Source organism: Bombina bombina, chromosome 2, assembly GCF_027579735.1.
Source record: "Bombina bombina isolate aBomBom1 chromosome 2, aBomBom1.pri, whole genome shotgun sequence".
Classification (NCBI taxonomy): domain Eukaryota; kingdom Metazoa; phylum Chordata; class Amphibia; order Anura; family Bombinatoridae; genus Bombina; species Bombina bombina.
Window position 1 is genome coordinate 1128267895 of NC_069500.1, and position 17876 is coordinate 1128285770.

A 17876-nucleotide genomic window follows, 5' to 3' on the forward strand; every position below is an offset into this window, starting at 1 on the left:
GGGTAGCATAGAGCAGTTAGAGTAAATGATATTGGAGGTTCAGTGGGTGTAATGCTAATTAGGTGGTGATATCAGGGGGTTTATGAGCTCAGAGGAGCCATCACCAATTATATTCAAATATCATTATTGAACATAGAATAATGCTCCTTGTGTAGAGTTAGAAGGGACTTATGCAGTGGTCATTTTAATGACACATTAATAACACTCTATGGCCTAGATTTAGAGTTCGGCGGTAGCCGTCAAAACCAGCGTTAGAGGCTCCTAACGCTGGTTTTGGGCGCCCGCTGGTATTTGGAGTCAGTGATTAAAGGGTCTAACGCTCACTTTTCAGCCGCGACTTTTCCATACCGCAGATCCCCCTACGCCATTTGCGTAGCCTATCTTTTCAATGGGATCTTTCTAACGCTGGTATTTAGAGTCGTTTCTGCAGTGAGCGTTAGAGCTCTAACGACAAGATTCCAGCCGCCTGAAAATAGCAGGAGTTAAGAGCTTTCTGGCTAACGCCGGTTTATAAAGCTCTTAACTACTGTACCCTAAAGTACACTAACACCCATAAACTACCTATGTACCCCTAAACCGAGGTCCCCCCACATCGCCGCCACTCGATTAAAATTTTTAACCCCTAATCTGCCGACCGCCACCTACGTTATACTTATGTACCCCTAATCTGCTGCCCCTAACACCGCCGACCCCTGTATTATATCTATTAACCCCTAACTTGCCCCCCACAACGTCGCCGCAAGCTACTTAAAATAATTAACCCCTAATCTTCCGACCGCAAATCGCCGCCACCTACGTTATCCCTATGTACCCCTAATCTGCTACCCCTAACATCGCCGACCCCTATGTTATATTTATTAACCCCTAATCTGCCCCCCACAACGTCGCCGACACCTACCTACACTTATTAACCCCTAATCTGCCGAGCGGACCTGAGCGCTACTATAATAAAGTTATTAACCCCTAATCCGCCTCACTAACCCTATCATAAATAGTATTAACCCCTAATCTGCCCTCCCTAACATCGCCGACACCTACCTTCAATTATTAACCCCTAATCTGCCGACCGGAGCTCACCGCTATTCTAATAAATGGATTAACCCCTAAAGCTAAGTCTAACCCTAACACTAACACCCCCCTAAGTTAAATATAATTTTTATCTAACGAAATAAATTAACTCTTATTAAATAAATAATTCCTATTTAAAGCTAAATACTTACCTGTAAAATAAATCCTAATATAGCTACAATATAAATTATAATTATATTATACCTATTTTAGGATTAATATTTATTTTACAGGCAACTTTGTAATTATTTTAACCAGGTACAATAGCTATTAAATAGTTAAGAACTATTTAATAGTTACCTAGTTAAAATAATTACAAATTTACCTGTAAAATAAATCCTAACCTAAGATATAATTAAACCTAACACTACCCTATCAATAAAATAATTAAATAAACTACCTACAATTACCTACAATTAACATAACACTACACTATCAATAAATTAATTAAACACAATTGCTACAAATAAATAACATTAAATAAACTATCTAAAGTACAAAAAATAAAAAAGAACTAAGTTACAGAAAATAATAAAATATTTACAAACATAAGAAAAATATTACAACAATTTTAAACTAATTACACCTACTCTAAGCCCCCTAATAAAATAACAAAGCCCCCCAAAATAAAAAATTCCCTACCCTATTCTAAAATACAAATATTACAAGCTCTTTTACCTTACCAGCCCTGAACAGGGCCCTTTGCGGGGCATGCCCCAAGAATTTCAGCTCTTTTGCCTGTAAAAAAAAACATACAATACCCCCCCCCCAACATTACAACCCACCACCCACATACCCCTAATCTAACACAAACCCCCCTTAAATAAACCTAACACTACCCCCCTGATGATCTTCCTACCTTGTCTTCACCATGCCAGGTTCACCGATCCGTCCTGGCTCCAAGATCTTCATCCAACCCAAGCGGGGGCTAGACATCCACTGAAGAAGTCCAGAAGAGGGTCCAAAGTCTTCCTCCTATCCGGCAAGAAGAGGACATCCGGACCGGCAAACATCTTCTCCAAGCGGCATCTTCTATCTTCTTCCATCCGATGACGACCGGCTCCATCTTGAAGACCTCCAGCGCGGATCCATCCTCTTCTTCCGACGACTAGACGACGAATGACGGTTCCTTTAAGGGACGTCATCCAAGATGGCGTCCCTCGAATTCCGATTGGCTGATAGGATTCTATCAGCCAATCGGAATTAAGGTAGGAATTTTCTGATTGGCTGATGGAATCAGCCAATCAGAATATAGTTCAATCCGATTGGCTGATCCAATCAGCCAATCAGATTGAGCTCGCATTCTATTGGCTGATCGGAACAGCCAATAGAATGCGAGCTCAATCTGATTGGCTGATTGGATCAGCCAATCGGATTGAACTATATTCTGATTGGCTGATTCCATCAGCCAATCAGAAAATTCCTACCTTAATTCCGATTGGCTGATAGAATCCTATCAGCCAATCGGAATTCGAGGGACGCCATCTTGGATGACGTCCCTTAAAGGAACCGTCATTCGTCGTCTAGTCGTCGGAAGAAGAGGATGGATCCGCGCTGGAGGTCTTCAAGATGGAGCCGGTCGTCATCGGATGGAAGAAGATAGAAGATGCCGCTTGGAGAAGATGTTTGCCGGTCCGGATGTCCTCTTCTTGCCGGATAGGAGGAAGACTTTGGACCCTCTTCTGGACTTCTTCAGTGGATGTCTAGCCCCCGCTTGGGTTGGATGAAGATCTTGGAGCCAGGACGGATCGGTGAACCTGGCATGGTGAAGACAAGGTAGGAAGATCATCAGGGGGGTAGTGTTAGGTTTATTTAAGGGGGGTTTGGGTTAGATTAGGGGTATGTGGGTGGTGGGTTGTAATGTTGGGGGGGGGGTATTGTATGTTTTTTTTTACAGGCAAAAGAGCTGAAATTCTTGGGGCATGCCCCGCAAAGGGCCCTGTTCAGGGCTGGTAAGGTAAAAGAGCTTGTAATATTTGTATTTTAGAATAGGGTAGGGAATTTTTTATTTTGGGGGGCTTTGTTATTTTATTAGGGGGCTTAGAGTAGGTGTAATTAGTTTAAAATTGTTGTAATATTTTTCTTATGTTTGTAAATATTTTATTATTTTCTGTAACTTAGTTCTTTTTTATTTTTTGTACTTTAGATAGTTTATTTAATGTTATTTATTTGTAGCAATTGTGTTTAATTAATTTATTGATAGTGTAGTGTTAGGTTAATTGTAGGTAATTGTAGGTAGTTTATTTAATTATTTTATTGATAGGGTAGTGTTAGGTTTAATTATATCTTAGGTTAGGATTTATTTTACAGGTAAATTTGTAATTATTTTAACTAGGTAACTATTAAATAGTTCTTAACTATTTAATAGCTATTGTACCTGGTTAAAATAATTACAAAGTTGCCTGTAAAATAAATATTAATCCTAAAATAGGTATAATATAATTATAATTTATATTGTAGCTATAGTAGGATTTATTTTACAGGTAAGTATTTAGCTTTAAATAGGAATTATTTATTTAATAAGAGTTAATTTATTTCGTTAGATAAAAATTATATTTAACTTAGGGGGGTGTTAGTGTTAGGGTTAGACTTAGCTTTAGGGGTTAATACATTTATTAGAATAGCGGTGAGCTCCGGTCGGCAGATTAGGGGTTAATAATTGAAGGTAGGTGTCGGCGATGTTAGGGAGGGCAGATTAGGGGTTAATACTATTTATGATAGGGTTAGTGAGGCGGATTAGGGGTTAATAACTTTATTATAGTAGCGCTCAGGTCCGCTCGGCAGATTAGGGGTTAATAAGTGTAGGTAGGTGTCGGCGACGTTGTGGGGGGCAGATTAGGGGTTAATAAATATAACATAGGGGTCGGCGATGTTAGGGCAGCAGATTAGGGGTACATAGGGATAACGTAGGTGGCGGCGGTTTACGGAGCGGCAGATTAGGGGTTAAAAGTGTAATGCAGGGGTCAGCGATAGCGGGGGCGGCAGATTAGGGGTTAATAAGTGTAAGGTTAGGGGTGTTTAGACTCGGGGTACATGTTAGGGTGTTAGGTGCAGACTTAGGAGGTGTTTCCCCATAGGAAACAATGGGGCTGCGTTAGGAGCTGAACGCTGCTTTTTTGCAGGTGTTAGGTTTTTTTTCAGCTCAAACAGCCCCATTGTTTCCTATGGGAGAATCGTGCACGAGCACGTTTTTGATGCCGGCCGCGTCCGTAAGCAACTCTGGTATCGAGAGTTGCATTTGCGGTAAAAATGCTCTACGCTCCTTTTTTGGAGCCTAACGCAGCATTTGTTTGAACTTTCGATACCAGAGTTAAATTTATGGTGCGGCCAGAAAAAAACCCGCGGAGCGTTAACAGCCCTTTTACCGCCGAACTCTAAATCTAGGCCTATAAATGGCATTGAGATACAGAAACTGAGCCACAGTTGAAAATAACCTGTTATAACTTTTGTTTGTTTTAAATAGCAGCTACTGCTTTGCAATTTTGATTAAGATCTAGCTCCCTGTGTTAAACTAGACACCCAGTGCTTCCATCCTGGGTAAGAATTAGGGATGGGCGAATGTGCAAATTTTCGAATTTCGAATGTAGAACGAATGTTATTACCGAAATTCGAATTCTAAATTCGAATGTCGATAAGAACGAATATTCTTAAAAATTCGAAAATCGAATGTTATTTACAGTTTTCGAATGTCACTTTCGAATTCGAATGTTTATAATTATATCGAATGTCTACATTCGAAATTCAAATTTTTCGAATTCGAATATAAATTCGAATTTTTCGAATTCGAATATAAATTCGAATTTTTCGAATTCGAATATTGCATAATTCGAATATTACATTTAAAAGCATTAGAAATACTATTACAATCTAAATTCGAATTTTTCGAATTCGAATACACATATTGCATAATTCGAATATTACATTTAAAGAAAAAGCATTAGAAATACTATTACAATCTAAATTCGAATTTTTCGAATTCGAATATTGCATAATTCTAATATTACATTTAAAGAAAAAGCATTAGAAATACTATTACAATCTAAATTCGAATTTTTCGAATTCGAATACACGTATTGCATAATTCGAATATTACATTTAAAGAAAAAGCATTAGAAATACTATTACAATCTAAATTCAAATTTTTCGAATTCGAATATTGCATAATTCGAATATAACATTTAAAGAAAAAGCATTAGAAATACTATTACAATCTAAATTCGAATTTTTCGAATTCGAATATTGCATAATTCGAATATTACATTTAAAGAAAAAGCATTAGAAATACTATTACAATCTAAATTCGAATTTTTCGAATTCGAATACACGTATTGCATAATTCGAATATTACATTTAAAGAAAAAGCATTAGAAATACTATTACAATCTAAATTCGAATTTTTCGAATTCGAATACACGTATTGCATAATTCGAATATTACATTTAAAGAAAAAGCATTAGAAATACTATTACAATCTAAATTCGAATTTTTCGAATTCGAATATTGCATAATTCGAATATTACATTTAAAGAAAAAGCATTAGAAATACTATTACAATCTAAATTCGAATTTTTCGAATTCGAATATTGCATAATTCGAATATTACATTTAAAGAAAAAGCATTAGAAATACTATTACAATCTAAATTCGAATTTTTCTAATTCGAATACACGTATTGCATAATTCGAATATTACATTTAAAGAAAAAGCATAAGAAATACTATTACAATCTAAATTCAAATTTTTCGAATTCGAATATTGCATAATTCGAATATTACATTTAAAGAAAAAGCATTAGAAATACTATTACAATCTAAATTCGAATTTTTCGAATTCGAATATTGCATAATTCGAATATTACATTTAAAGAAAAAGCATTAGAAATACTATTACAATCTAAATTCGAATTTTTCGAATTCGAATATTTTCGAATGTAATCGTAAAATTCGAAACCGAATATTCGAAAATCGAATGTTAGAATGTTATGTAAACATTCGAAATTCGATTCGAACGAACGAATGTGTTAAAATTCGTGCCGTTTTTCGAATGTTGCGAAACATTCGCCCATCCCTAGTAAGAATCATTAGTTTAGAATAAAATGCTGCATATACATACTTGTTTTGCATTTCGTTACAGGACTCAATGGCTTGTTCTACATTTACACAATATTAACCAAGAATATCAATTAAAATTAAAAAGTATTAGGTGTGTGCAAAGACAAAAAGTTGAGAAGCACTTTTTTTGTGTAGAATTATGTTAGAAAACAATGATGAAAACTTGTATTGTAGTATAAAGGTGCAGATATAAATGTGAAGTATGGTTTATCATATAAGGTAATTAACATATATTTGTACAAGAAAAATAATCAACAGCTGCTGGATAAAGCAATAAACTACAAGATTATAGCCAGGGATACAGACTTAAAATGTTTAAAAGGGAAGAACAGATGAATAAATGGTAATAAAAGAAGTAAGAGTCTTATCAGGTAAAATATTTACAAATTTTGCATACACTTCTAACAATACAAGATGATACATGCAGATGCTATCTCAGCATACCTGCAAGAAAATGTGCTAAGCTTTCTCTTTAGACTTTAAGTATAAATACTTACTTAAAAATAATCATCATCATCAACATATTTGTCAAAGCTAGACAGCTTTTATGTGAGAACAGGTAAAGTACAGATTTTATTCTCATCAGTTTTTAACAAAATGTAATAAATAATGAGCTCATAAGCCCATAAAATCTACTTTTTTGCATTGAAAAGTTGTCAAAACTGCTTACAGGCACATGTTATCCATATGCTAAATGACTTGAAACTGCTGCAGCACATCAGTTATCCTTAAGCTGCTCTTTCTACTTTCCCTGCATGGTGAAAAAAAAAACAATCAACATCATCAGCATTGGGGTTTGATCTCATAAGATTACACAATTAACTTCTTTAAACTGAGGAGGGAAATAAAGTGACTGTGCCAGGAGTGTAATTTGGCCAAGGCAAACAAGGCACTGGCCTAGGGCAGCAGATTGTGTGTGTGTGTGGGGGGGGGCAGTACTTTTTAAGTCTAACTATACACACTGACTACACCCACACATACACTGCACTATGCACACACAATACAAACTCACAAACACACACATGAACATTTACTTTGGAAATGCCATGAAAAAAAAAGTTATGTTACACCCTCACCCAAAAATAATATGGCCAAAAAAGGCCTAAATACACCACTGGGCTGTGCCTACACATGCAAGCTCTGGGGCACGCATCCTGATTGGATGTGTAATGTCCTTTAACAATCAGATGTGTCTTCTGATGACATTTTAAGATCTAGGGGCATATGTATCAATGTGCGAGTGGATTTGATACGAAGTAGCGTATCATGTCCCTGCACATCGCTACACATCGATAAATGCCAACAGTATACAAGAACTGCTGGTGCAATGCCGCAGATTTGCGGCCGCTAGCAGGGGGTATTAATCAACCCGATCATATTTGATCAGGTTGATTTCTGTCCACCGCCTCAGAGTAGGCGTACAAGTTATGGAGCAGCAGTCTTTAGACCGCTGCTTCATAACTTCTGTTTCCGGCGAGCCTGAAGGCTCGCCGGAAACAAGGGGCCTCAGGCTCCATACGGAGCTTGATAAATATGCCCCACAATATCTTCCTTTGCAACATAGTCTCTCTTCTTTCAAAGCAGTGGGTTACCTGCCTTATTTTAGCACTCGTATTGGGATGCTATGGATCCTTTTATAGCTCATAGGAACATTACACTAAAAGTTACATAGTAGAAAGATGATTGCAATTTCTAGGACAATCACCTAATTAGTTGAGATGCATGAGACCCCTCATTTGAAATGGCAGTAGTTGAATAATTAGTGTGTGTGTATGTGTGTGTTGTATTGTGTTTTATAGTAAAGTGTTACTGGAGCCACTGCATGTAGCAAATACTGTATGTAATGTAAGTTAGGTTTATTTGACTTTTTATGGTAATATGCTAAGTTTTAGACTGACGAGCATGCTTTGGCCTTTGTATATTTTATAATAGTTCTGTATTATTTTTAGCTAATTCTAAGCTTATTCAAACGTTTTTCCTCTAGTAACGATTTAAGAGATATTTCTTTCTATACATCTAAGTGATATTGAAATATTTACAATATCAGTTTATTTCTGAATTTATGAAGATGTGAGGTTTTTACTGAGTATGCTTCTTACTGAGTATTATACAGTAGTATATTTTAAACTTTGTGTTAACTTTTATTGTTCTTCTCATTGTTATTAAACTTATTATTATTACTACTATTATAATAATAATAATAATGATGATGATGATGATAATAATAATAATGATGAATAGGAATAATGAAGGTAATGACAAAAATGCAACTAACCACACATGTACATAATTGATATACATAATATTACTTTTTAGGCAAAATACGTTAACATAAAAAAATTATAATTTAAACAACATGCAGGATTAAAATATTTGCTGGTTATGAAAAAGAATTTAGCATGATTTTGAACAACACATTGTTGCTGAGCAACACACATTTGATGGTAACAATAAGCCAAAATACTACTACTACTATTACTACTACTAATAATAATAAAAATAATAAACACATATTTGTAGGTGCTTCAACATAGATGCTCAGTAGAGAGAGCTTGGGAGACAAGTCCCAGCTAAGCATCCATGCATTGTGTCAACAGGCTGGGGGACCACTGGGTGTGTATTTGTGTCCTCACATGTGGGGTGAATTAATTTAATGTTACAGTGCTCAGTGTGCTGTACCTGGAAGCTGGAGCAAAGAAAACATGGGAAAGGAGGGAGGTGAATCTGAATAACTGGGTGCATGGAATATGTGTTTATTTGTTCATTTTGTATTAATGTATTGAATTATAGGCAATTTGATATGGTTAGTGTAATGTTTCGTTTCAGAGGCATTTGATTATGGTTGGTACCTCGAGGATTAGGTAGAGGCATGCACAGTAAGGTAGTAGGGTAACTGAATGTTGTGGGTGTATAGTGGGAATTGCTTGTGGTGTAAGTGCCTGGTGTTAAGAGTAATGTAAAGGGATATATAAGTACAAAAATACAAAATGCCTTGATGTGGTAGAAGATTTTATTATGGCATTATTGCTTGCATAGAAGTTGCTGCTGTGTGACTCTAAATGTGAATTTACTCAGTCAGCATTGTCAGTGTGTCTGGAGATTAGATCAGACAGCGAGTGACACTGACTCACTTCAACTTCATCACTTTACAGTTGCAAATTACAAGCAATGAGGTATGTCTCTCTTAGTATATATTTATAAATACAAATATATATATATATATATATATATTTTTTTCTTACATGATTATTTTTCTTACATGATTCAGATAGGTTATACAATTTTAAACAACTTTCTATTTACTTCTATTATCTAATTTGCTTCATTCTTTTGGTATCATTTGTTGAAGAGCATATCTAGATAGGCTCATGAGCTTGGAGCTAGCTGCTGATTGGTGGCTGAATTTGTATGCCCATTTTCATTGGCTTATAAATGTGTTCAAAAAATTGATAACAGAAGTAACTTGGGGAGTTGTATAAAAATGTATAGTCTATCTGAATCATGAAAGAAAACATTTTGGTTTAATGCCCCTTTAACTGGTGTATTGAGACTGTGAGAGGTAAGGCTACTTTTTTATCAGGTAACTTTTTATTTTACAGAGCCTGTGATTTATGCTATACAAACAACAACCTTTTTTTTCTACTAAATGTTTTGAAATTATTATAACAATCAACTTGCCCTTTAGCTGCTTAACTTTCCAGGAAGTCTTTAGAAAGGATGCAGCTGATTCAAACTTTGAAAGCGCTTGTTATATTTGTTATACCTGGAGATGATGTGTGGGGATATGTTCTTGAAGTCAAATGAATATATCAGAACAGTAAGTTTTAGTGTTTTAGCAAGTAAACTAAACTAGTTGTCAGGAGTAGCTTTTCAATCAGCAAGGAGGAGTAGGTGCTGTTCAATGGGTGTGTTTGCAGTATTTACACAGCAGTCTGGCTTTTTTCAGGTTATGTGCTTTATTTAGTGATGTGTTATTTTGGTCCCCTTAATATTGTGATGTTTGATGAAGCTCGTGTGTGTGTGTGCAATTGTGTGTGTGTATGTGGTGTATGTGTAGTGTGTTTGTGGTGTGCTTGCATACGAGTGTGAATGTGTGGTGTGTGTGTATATGTAGTGTGCGTGCATCAGAGTATATCTGTGGCGTGTGTGTGCATATGAGTATGTGTATATATGTAGTGTACCTGCATATGAGTATGTGTATACTGTATATGTAGTGTACCTGCATATGAGTGTGTGCATGTGTGGTGTGCATGCATACGAGTGTGAATGTGTAGTGTGTGTATATGTAGTGTGCATGCATCAGAGTATATCTGTGGCGTGTATGTGCATATGAGTATGTGTATACTGTATATGTAGTGTACCTGCATATGAGTGTGAGTATGTGTGGTGTGCGTGCATACGAGTGTGAATGTGTGGTGTGTGTATATGTAGTGTGCGTGCATCAGAGTATATCTGTGGTGTGTGTGTGCATATGAGTATGTGTATATATGTAGTGTACCTGCATATGAGTGTGAGTATGTGTGGTGTGGGTGCATACGAGTGTGAATGTGTGGTGTGTGTATATGTAGTGTGCGTGCATCAGAGTATATCTGTGGTGTGTGTGTGCATATGAATATGTGTATATATGTAGTGTACCTGCATATGAGTGTGAGTATGTGTGGTGTGCGTGCATACGAGTGTGAATGTGTGGTGTGTGTATATGTAGTGTGCGTGCATCAGAGTATATCTGTGGTGTGTGTGTGCATATGAGTATGTGTATATATGTAGTGTACCTGCATATGAGTGTGAGTATGTGTGGTGTGCGTGCATACGAGTGTGAATGTGTGGTGTGTGTATATGTAGTGTGTGTGCATCAGAGTATATCTGTGGTGTGTGTGTGCATATGAATATGTGTATATATGTAGTGTACCTGCATATGAGTGTGTGTATGTGTGGTGTGCGTGCATACAAGTGTGAATGTGTGGTGTGTGTATATGTAGTGTGCGTGCATCAGAGTATATCTGTGGCGTGTGTGTGCATATGAGTATGTGTATATATGTAGTGTACCTGCATATGAGTGTGAGTATGTGTGGTGTGCATGCATACAAATGTGAATGTGTGGTGTGTGTATATGTAGTGTGCGTGCATCAGAGTATATCTGTGGCGTGTGTGTGCATATGAGTATGTGTATATATGTAGTGTACCTGCATATGAGTGTGAGTATGTGTGGTGTGCGTGCATACGAGTGTGAATGTGTGGTGTGTGTATATGTAGTGTGCATGCATCAGAGTATATCTGTGGCGTGTGTGTGCATATGAGTATGTGTATATATGTAGTGTACCTGCATATGAGTGTGAGTATGTGTGGTGTGCGTGCATACGAGTGTGAATGTGTGGTGTGTGTATATGTAGTGTGCGTGCATCAGAGTATATCTGTGGCGTGTATGTGCATATGAGTATGTGTATACTGTATATGTAGTGTACCTGCATATGAGTGTGTGCATGTGTGGTGTGCGTGCATACGAATCTGAATGTGTGGTGTGTGTATATGTAGTGTGCATGCATCAGAGTATATCTGTGGAGTGTATGTGCATATGAGTATGTGTATACTGTATATGTAGTGTACCTGCATATGAGTGTGTGCATGTGTGGTGTGCGTGCATACGAGTGTGAATGTGTGGTGTGTGTATATGTAGTGTGCGTGCATCAGAGTATATCTGTGGTGTGTGTGCATATGAGTATGTGTATATATGTAGTGTACCTGCATATGAGTGTGTGTATGTGTGGTGTGCGTGCATACGTGTGTGAATGTGTGATGTGTGTATATGTAGTGTGCCTGCATCAGAGTATATCTGTGGTGTGTGTGCATATGAGTATGTGTATATATGTAGTGTACCTGCATATGAGTGTGTGTGTATGGGAGGGCCACTTTGCCTTAAAATGCCCGGGCCTATTTTTGATCCCAGTCCGGCCCTGGTACTATGAACATATTTACAAAAAGACAGCTACAATATGAATAAAAGGATAGAGGACTCTGTAAGTTACCATCTGATGTAGATCGCCTTGTAAAATTGCAGTGTGCAGGACAAGTGGGCTCATGAGTTTAAAGGGAATACCATTTTATCTTTTGTGATTTAGATATAGCATAACATTTTAAACTACCTCTATTAAATAATGTATTTCATTCTCTTGGTATCATTTATTGAAAAGCATACCTAGGTAAACTCAGGAGTAGCAATGCACTACTGAGAGTTAACTGCTGATTGGTGGCTGCACATATATGCCTCTTGTCATTGGCTCCCCTGTTGTATTTAGCTAGCTCCCAGTAGTGCATTTCTGCTCCTTCAATAAAGTACGCCAAGATAATAAAGTAAATTTGATAAAAGTAAATTGTAAAGTTAATGAATGCTGTCAATCATGAGAAAAGAAAATGATTGGGTTTCATGGCCTCTATTTATGAAAGGTCTTGCGGACCTGATCCGACAGTGCGGATCAGGTCCGCAAGACCTCGCTGAATGCAGAGAGCAATACACTCTCCGTATTCAGCATTGCACCAGCAGCTCAAAAGAGCTGCTGGTTCAACGCCGCCCCCTGCTGACTTGCGGCCAATTGGCCGCCAGCAGGGAGGTGCCAATCAACCCGATCGTATTTAGACCGCTGCTTCAAACACGGGCCGTCAAGCTCCATTCGGAGCTTGATAGATAGGCCCTCATGTCTCTTTAAAGGGATATATACTTCTATTTGCAAAAATGTTTCTATCAAATGTTATTACTGTTTTTCTGCGGCATATACACATATTTTGTGAGGGTCTGTACACCAGTATTAAAACACAATGGGGCCCATTTATCAAGCTCCGAACGGAGCTTGAAGGGCCGTGTTTCTGGCGAGTCTTCAGACTCGCCAGACACACCAGTTATGAAGCAGCGGTCTAAAGACCGTTGCTCCATAACCCTTTTCCACCTGCTCTGATGAGGCGGACAGGAATCGCCGGAAATCAACATGATCGAGTACGATCGGGTTGATTGACAACTCCCTGCTGGCGGAGTTGTTAAATATGGAGAGCGCACTGTCAGCTCTTGTGAACTGCTGGTGCAACGCCGCCCCCTGCAGATTTGCGGCCAATCAGCCACTAGCAGGGGGTGTCAATCAACCCAATTGTCTTAGATCGTGTTGATTTCACGCAATCTCTGTCCGCCCCCTCAGAGCAGAAGAACAGGTTATGGAGCAGCAGTCTTTAGACCGCTGCTTCATAAATGGTGTTTCTGGCGAGTCTGAAGGCTCGACAGAAACACGGCCCTTCAAGGTCCATACGGAGCTTGATAAATGGTGTTTCTGGCGAGTCTGAAGGCTCGACAGAAACACGGCCCTTCAAGGTCCATACGGTGCTTGATAAATGGGCCCCATAATATGTGGCATACAAGCCACTGCTAACTCTCTGAGAAGGTATAGTGTTTGAATACTAGTTTGCAGGCCCTTACGGGATATGTGCGTATGCCACAGAAAAACTGTGATAAGTTTTACTAGAAGCATTTTTGAAAATGGAAGTATATTGCAAAAACATTTTTTTTTCATATTAAACTGCACCTATGCACATTTTAAATTTCACTTTTATATCCTTTTAAGGAGAAATGATCAGAAAAGGAAAGAGATCGGAGGTCAGAAAATGGAGAATTGTAGGTTGTATACTTTCCCGAATAAGTGTTTTGAGAGAGCTTTGGTCAAGTCTGGTGTGAGACAGAAAATTACATAAAATAAGTGCTGTTCCAGCAAAGTTATATTTTTCCTGTGAGGAAGTGACAAGAAAGGAGGAACATAGTAGGTATTGGGCAGAGCAAAGGGGCATCTAAGAGAAAATGTTAACACAAGCGCAGAGATGTAGAGAGGGTGCAAGGATTAGACTTGGTTCTTTGCCCAGCATACTGTGTCAACATAGTACCTATATCCATCATTGTGGTGCATGCTGCTGTTCATGCTCCCTTACCATATGAAGCCAGATCACCAATTGTTTCAGAGAGTGACACTGTCTCTGTCAATCTCTGTAATGATCCTCCAATTGTGCTAGTGAGAGCGGTGGGAGGGATGGGTGAGTGGCCCAATGGATAAGGGGGGGGGAGGGAGGGACAAGGTTCCCTACACTATGGAAAAGTTTTAGGCTGGGGAGAGGGAGAAACAATATTGGCTTGAGGGGGACCCTACGTTAAAGAAACCAATGATCTGCTGGGAGAGGGGGGACCCTACACTAAAAAGCATGAATTAAACATAAATATAATTTTTTTTTTAAAAATACACAAAATTAGTCATTTGTTTCTGGTAGACTGGCTGCCAGTAACAAACATGGCAGGGATCAGTAGGAGGGTTAGAGAGCTGTTTGAGGAAGATCAGGGTGGTGGATGGGTGAGAAAGGACACTACAGAAATAAAAAAATAAATCAATAAATAAAAGCCCTACACTGCATACTGACAGACCTAAAATTATATTTGGGAAGAAATAGGTAGAGATCAGAGGGTGGTTTGTGTCAGGTGGGAAGGTAATCCGTATACTAGAGCAAATGTTAGCCTTACCAGCTAACTGCTTAACACCTTCACTGCCATGGTTATCAGAAGTGTGGTGCAAAATTGCAATTAGCGGCCTTCTTATTGCCAAAAACCAATGGCAAATCTATTCATGTCTGCTATTTCTGAACAAAAGGGTTCCCAGGGAAGCTTTTACAACCATTTGACTTATGACTTCAATAGTTGTGTGTAAATAATGTCAGTGAGAAACCAAATGTTTGCGAAAAAAAAGTTAATTTGTTTTTTTGGTTATAATTTTGGCGCCCAAATTGTAGTATCAAATATACCAAATGAGCGTACATCAATACCTTGAGTTGTCTACTATATATATATAGTTTTTATATGTAAACAAGAAACAACAACAAAGGCTCTGTTTCTATTTAGGGGGAGTGACAACAGAAATACTAACAATTCTCAGGTATTTTGGGCACATTGTTCTCTGAAATTCTTAGTAGCAAAGCGATTAAGTGGCTTGTATGTTAGGATCAGGAATTTGTATTATTGAAGGGAAATATATATACATATATATATATATATATATATATATATATATATATATATATATATATATAAATATACACACAGCTACCAATAAGCAGCTAGATCCCAGTAGTGCATTGCTGTTCCTGTTTTTTTAGTTTATCCCATACTTCATCAGACAGTTGTCTGTGGCCCTGAAATCTTTTAATTTTAACTTTTCACTACAATTATATGAGTGCACTGGGAAAATTATCAAATGTCAAATACCTACAAGCTAAACTTCCTCATTGTAGCTCAGAAGGCAATATTTACAGTTATATTATGCTGTATACTTCTCTTTAGCAATTCTTTACAGTTTGCCTTACTCTAGCAATAAAGTTTTGTTTTGTGTTTATGGTAATGAAATGCATTATACATATTAAGTAATATAATTTGGTTTACAAATAACAACATAATTGTGATTCACATATAAAACAAAAAAGTTACCTGAGTTAATTCATTGCTGTCTACTAATCCATTGCTATCAGCATCAAATTCTTTGAACATCTCATCTACTAACATCTTTTTTAGCTCAAGTTTGTCTTCATATTCCTTTATGTTTTCTTTTCTCATATATTTTTGATTTTGAATATCCAGTAATGTATTCTTCATATTATTGTATTCCAATGATTTGCATTTTTCCCCTAAAAAAATAAAATAAAAAAATATATAAATGATTAGCACACTCCCATACATCCACCACTAGGTAGCAACATTTATAAAGTTATTTATAGTTTCCTTCCAATCTCACAGTCCATTGATGAGATTTTCTTCTGAGCCTCATGTATATTTTTATGCTTTGAGGAATAATTTTTATTACCACAGGAGACAGACATTAGCCATGAAAATAGCAAAGGACTGCGCTCTCAGTGTGGGCTAAGAACATATGCAGTGCCCCTGGCATCTATTTCAGAGCAAAACATGGGATTTAATGTTTTATATTTGTAGCTACATTTATGCAAGAGAGTGCCAGCTAATTTATATTGCTGATATTGTGCATAGTTTATTTGTGGTAGCTCTCTGATGAATTTTGCACCCAGTTTGCTCTGGGGTTTTAAGCTGTGTCACTGGATATGCATTCAGATTTACTGAGAGTATTTTGTGAAATGCACCTAAAATAGCTGCAAGGGGCATTGAATATGTTTCGTTAATTTTTACCGTCCTTCTCCCTCACAGGTGTAGGTAAGCGACTGGAGAAGCCATGAAGAGGCAATAGATATAACTTGGTCAGTAGATGTAACTAATGTTCTACTTTATGTTTTTAATATTTGCAGCTAATATTATGCAAATGAGTGCTAGTTGGGTTATGGTGCTGTTTTGCATATGACTTGTATCACAGTTAACTGCTACCAAACGGCTGTTTTAAGTCATCTCCTAAATCACGTTTAATTCTTCATGGCTGGACAGAACATGCCCTGGATCAAAAATGTAATACAATAGAAAATGTGTCTATAGATTAAATTGTCATGACAACATATTTGGCTGCTAAAACATTCATACGTAAGTACAAGATTCTGTAATAATAATAATAATAATAACAACAATAATAACAATAACAACAACATTATTTATATTTTTATAACAAAACCATACAAATTATTTATTTAAAAAAGTAAACAATAAAAAAAATATTTGCCTACCCTGGGTTTGATAATATCACTGCTGACCCTACATACAATATCAAAAATCACATAGCAAGGACAATCCTGATTTAATACAACTTCAGTGGGATTTCGGATAACCTTACATGTCTAGAAATCACAGTATTTCTTACAGGCACTTAATATTACCAATCGCTGATTGTGCTCCATCATACATCTATCAACCTTTCCTGTTATAATCAAACATTTATAGTGTAGTAACCCACCTACATAATGCACTGTACAATGTTGTAAGACTAATATTAAAAAAACAACCTACTGGCACTGCACAGTGACTGGATACTAACATCATAGAAAAATATTCTGCTATGGATCAAGTGTCAATAATGTTCTTTGTATATGAAGGGGTTAATGAGTTATCTTGTAAGGTTCAATTTTGAGGTTGAGTAGAGATTACCCTCCCACCTGACACCTCCCACTCAAAACTTTTTCTGTAGCGTAGGGCCAATCCCACTCCCTTCCTCTCACCTTCGCCTCTGTGCCGCCCACCCACCTCCCGCCCTCCGCTGAAGCAATTGATTGTTAAAGACAGTGGCACACACAGTGTCACTGTCTGTAAAAGCCTGGCATCTGCTTTCATGTGGTAATGAAGCACCGCTTGTGCTCCATTACTATATGAACACAGATGCCTGCAGCTCATGAACAGTAGCTCTGCTAGAGCTTCCTGCAGCTGCGACATAGATCTACGTTATGCGGTACGATGGACTTCATACTGCATGATGCAGATCTACATCATTTTGGGTGAAGGGGTTAAAATACCCTGGCTCAAATGCAAAAATGACTTTAATTTCCCTTTAATATCATATACTAAATGTACAACCAAACCCAAATGAACCGACAGCTAATTACCAAAGCTAATCTCTATCACCTGGAACAGACACTACTCTCCCAGTTCTTTTAATTCTCATCTAACTCAATAAAAAAAACATGCATCATAATATTTGTACAGTGTAATGTGGCTATTGTGTACAATATTTTGAATGTTAA

At 37.3% G+C, this 17876-nt stretch overlaps 1 protein-coding gene across 1 annotated transcript in view; it reads right to left on the reverse strand.

Annotated features, from left to right (window-relative positions):
- Positions 1–17876, reverse strand: part of FSTL5 (follistatin like 5) — a 1363343-nt gene that overhangs the window by 571412 nt on the left and 774055 nt on the right. Inside the window, exon 4 of the mRNA XM_053703797.1 lies at positions 15676–15872. Within this exon, the coding sequence (XP_053559772.1) occupies positions 15676–15872 (197 nt within the window). The remainder of the gene's footprint in view (positions 1–15675; positions 15873–17876) is intronic.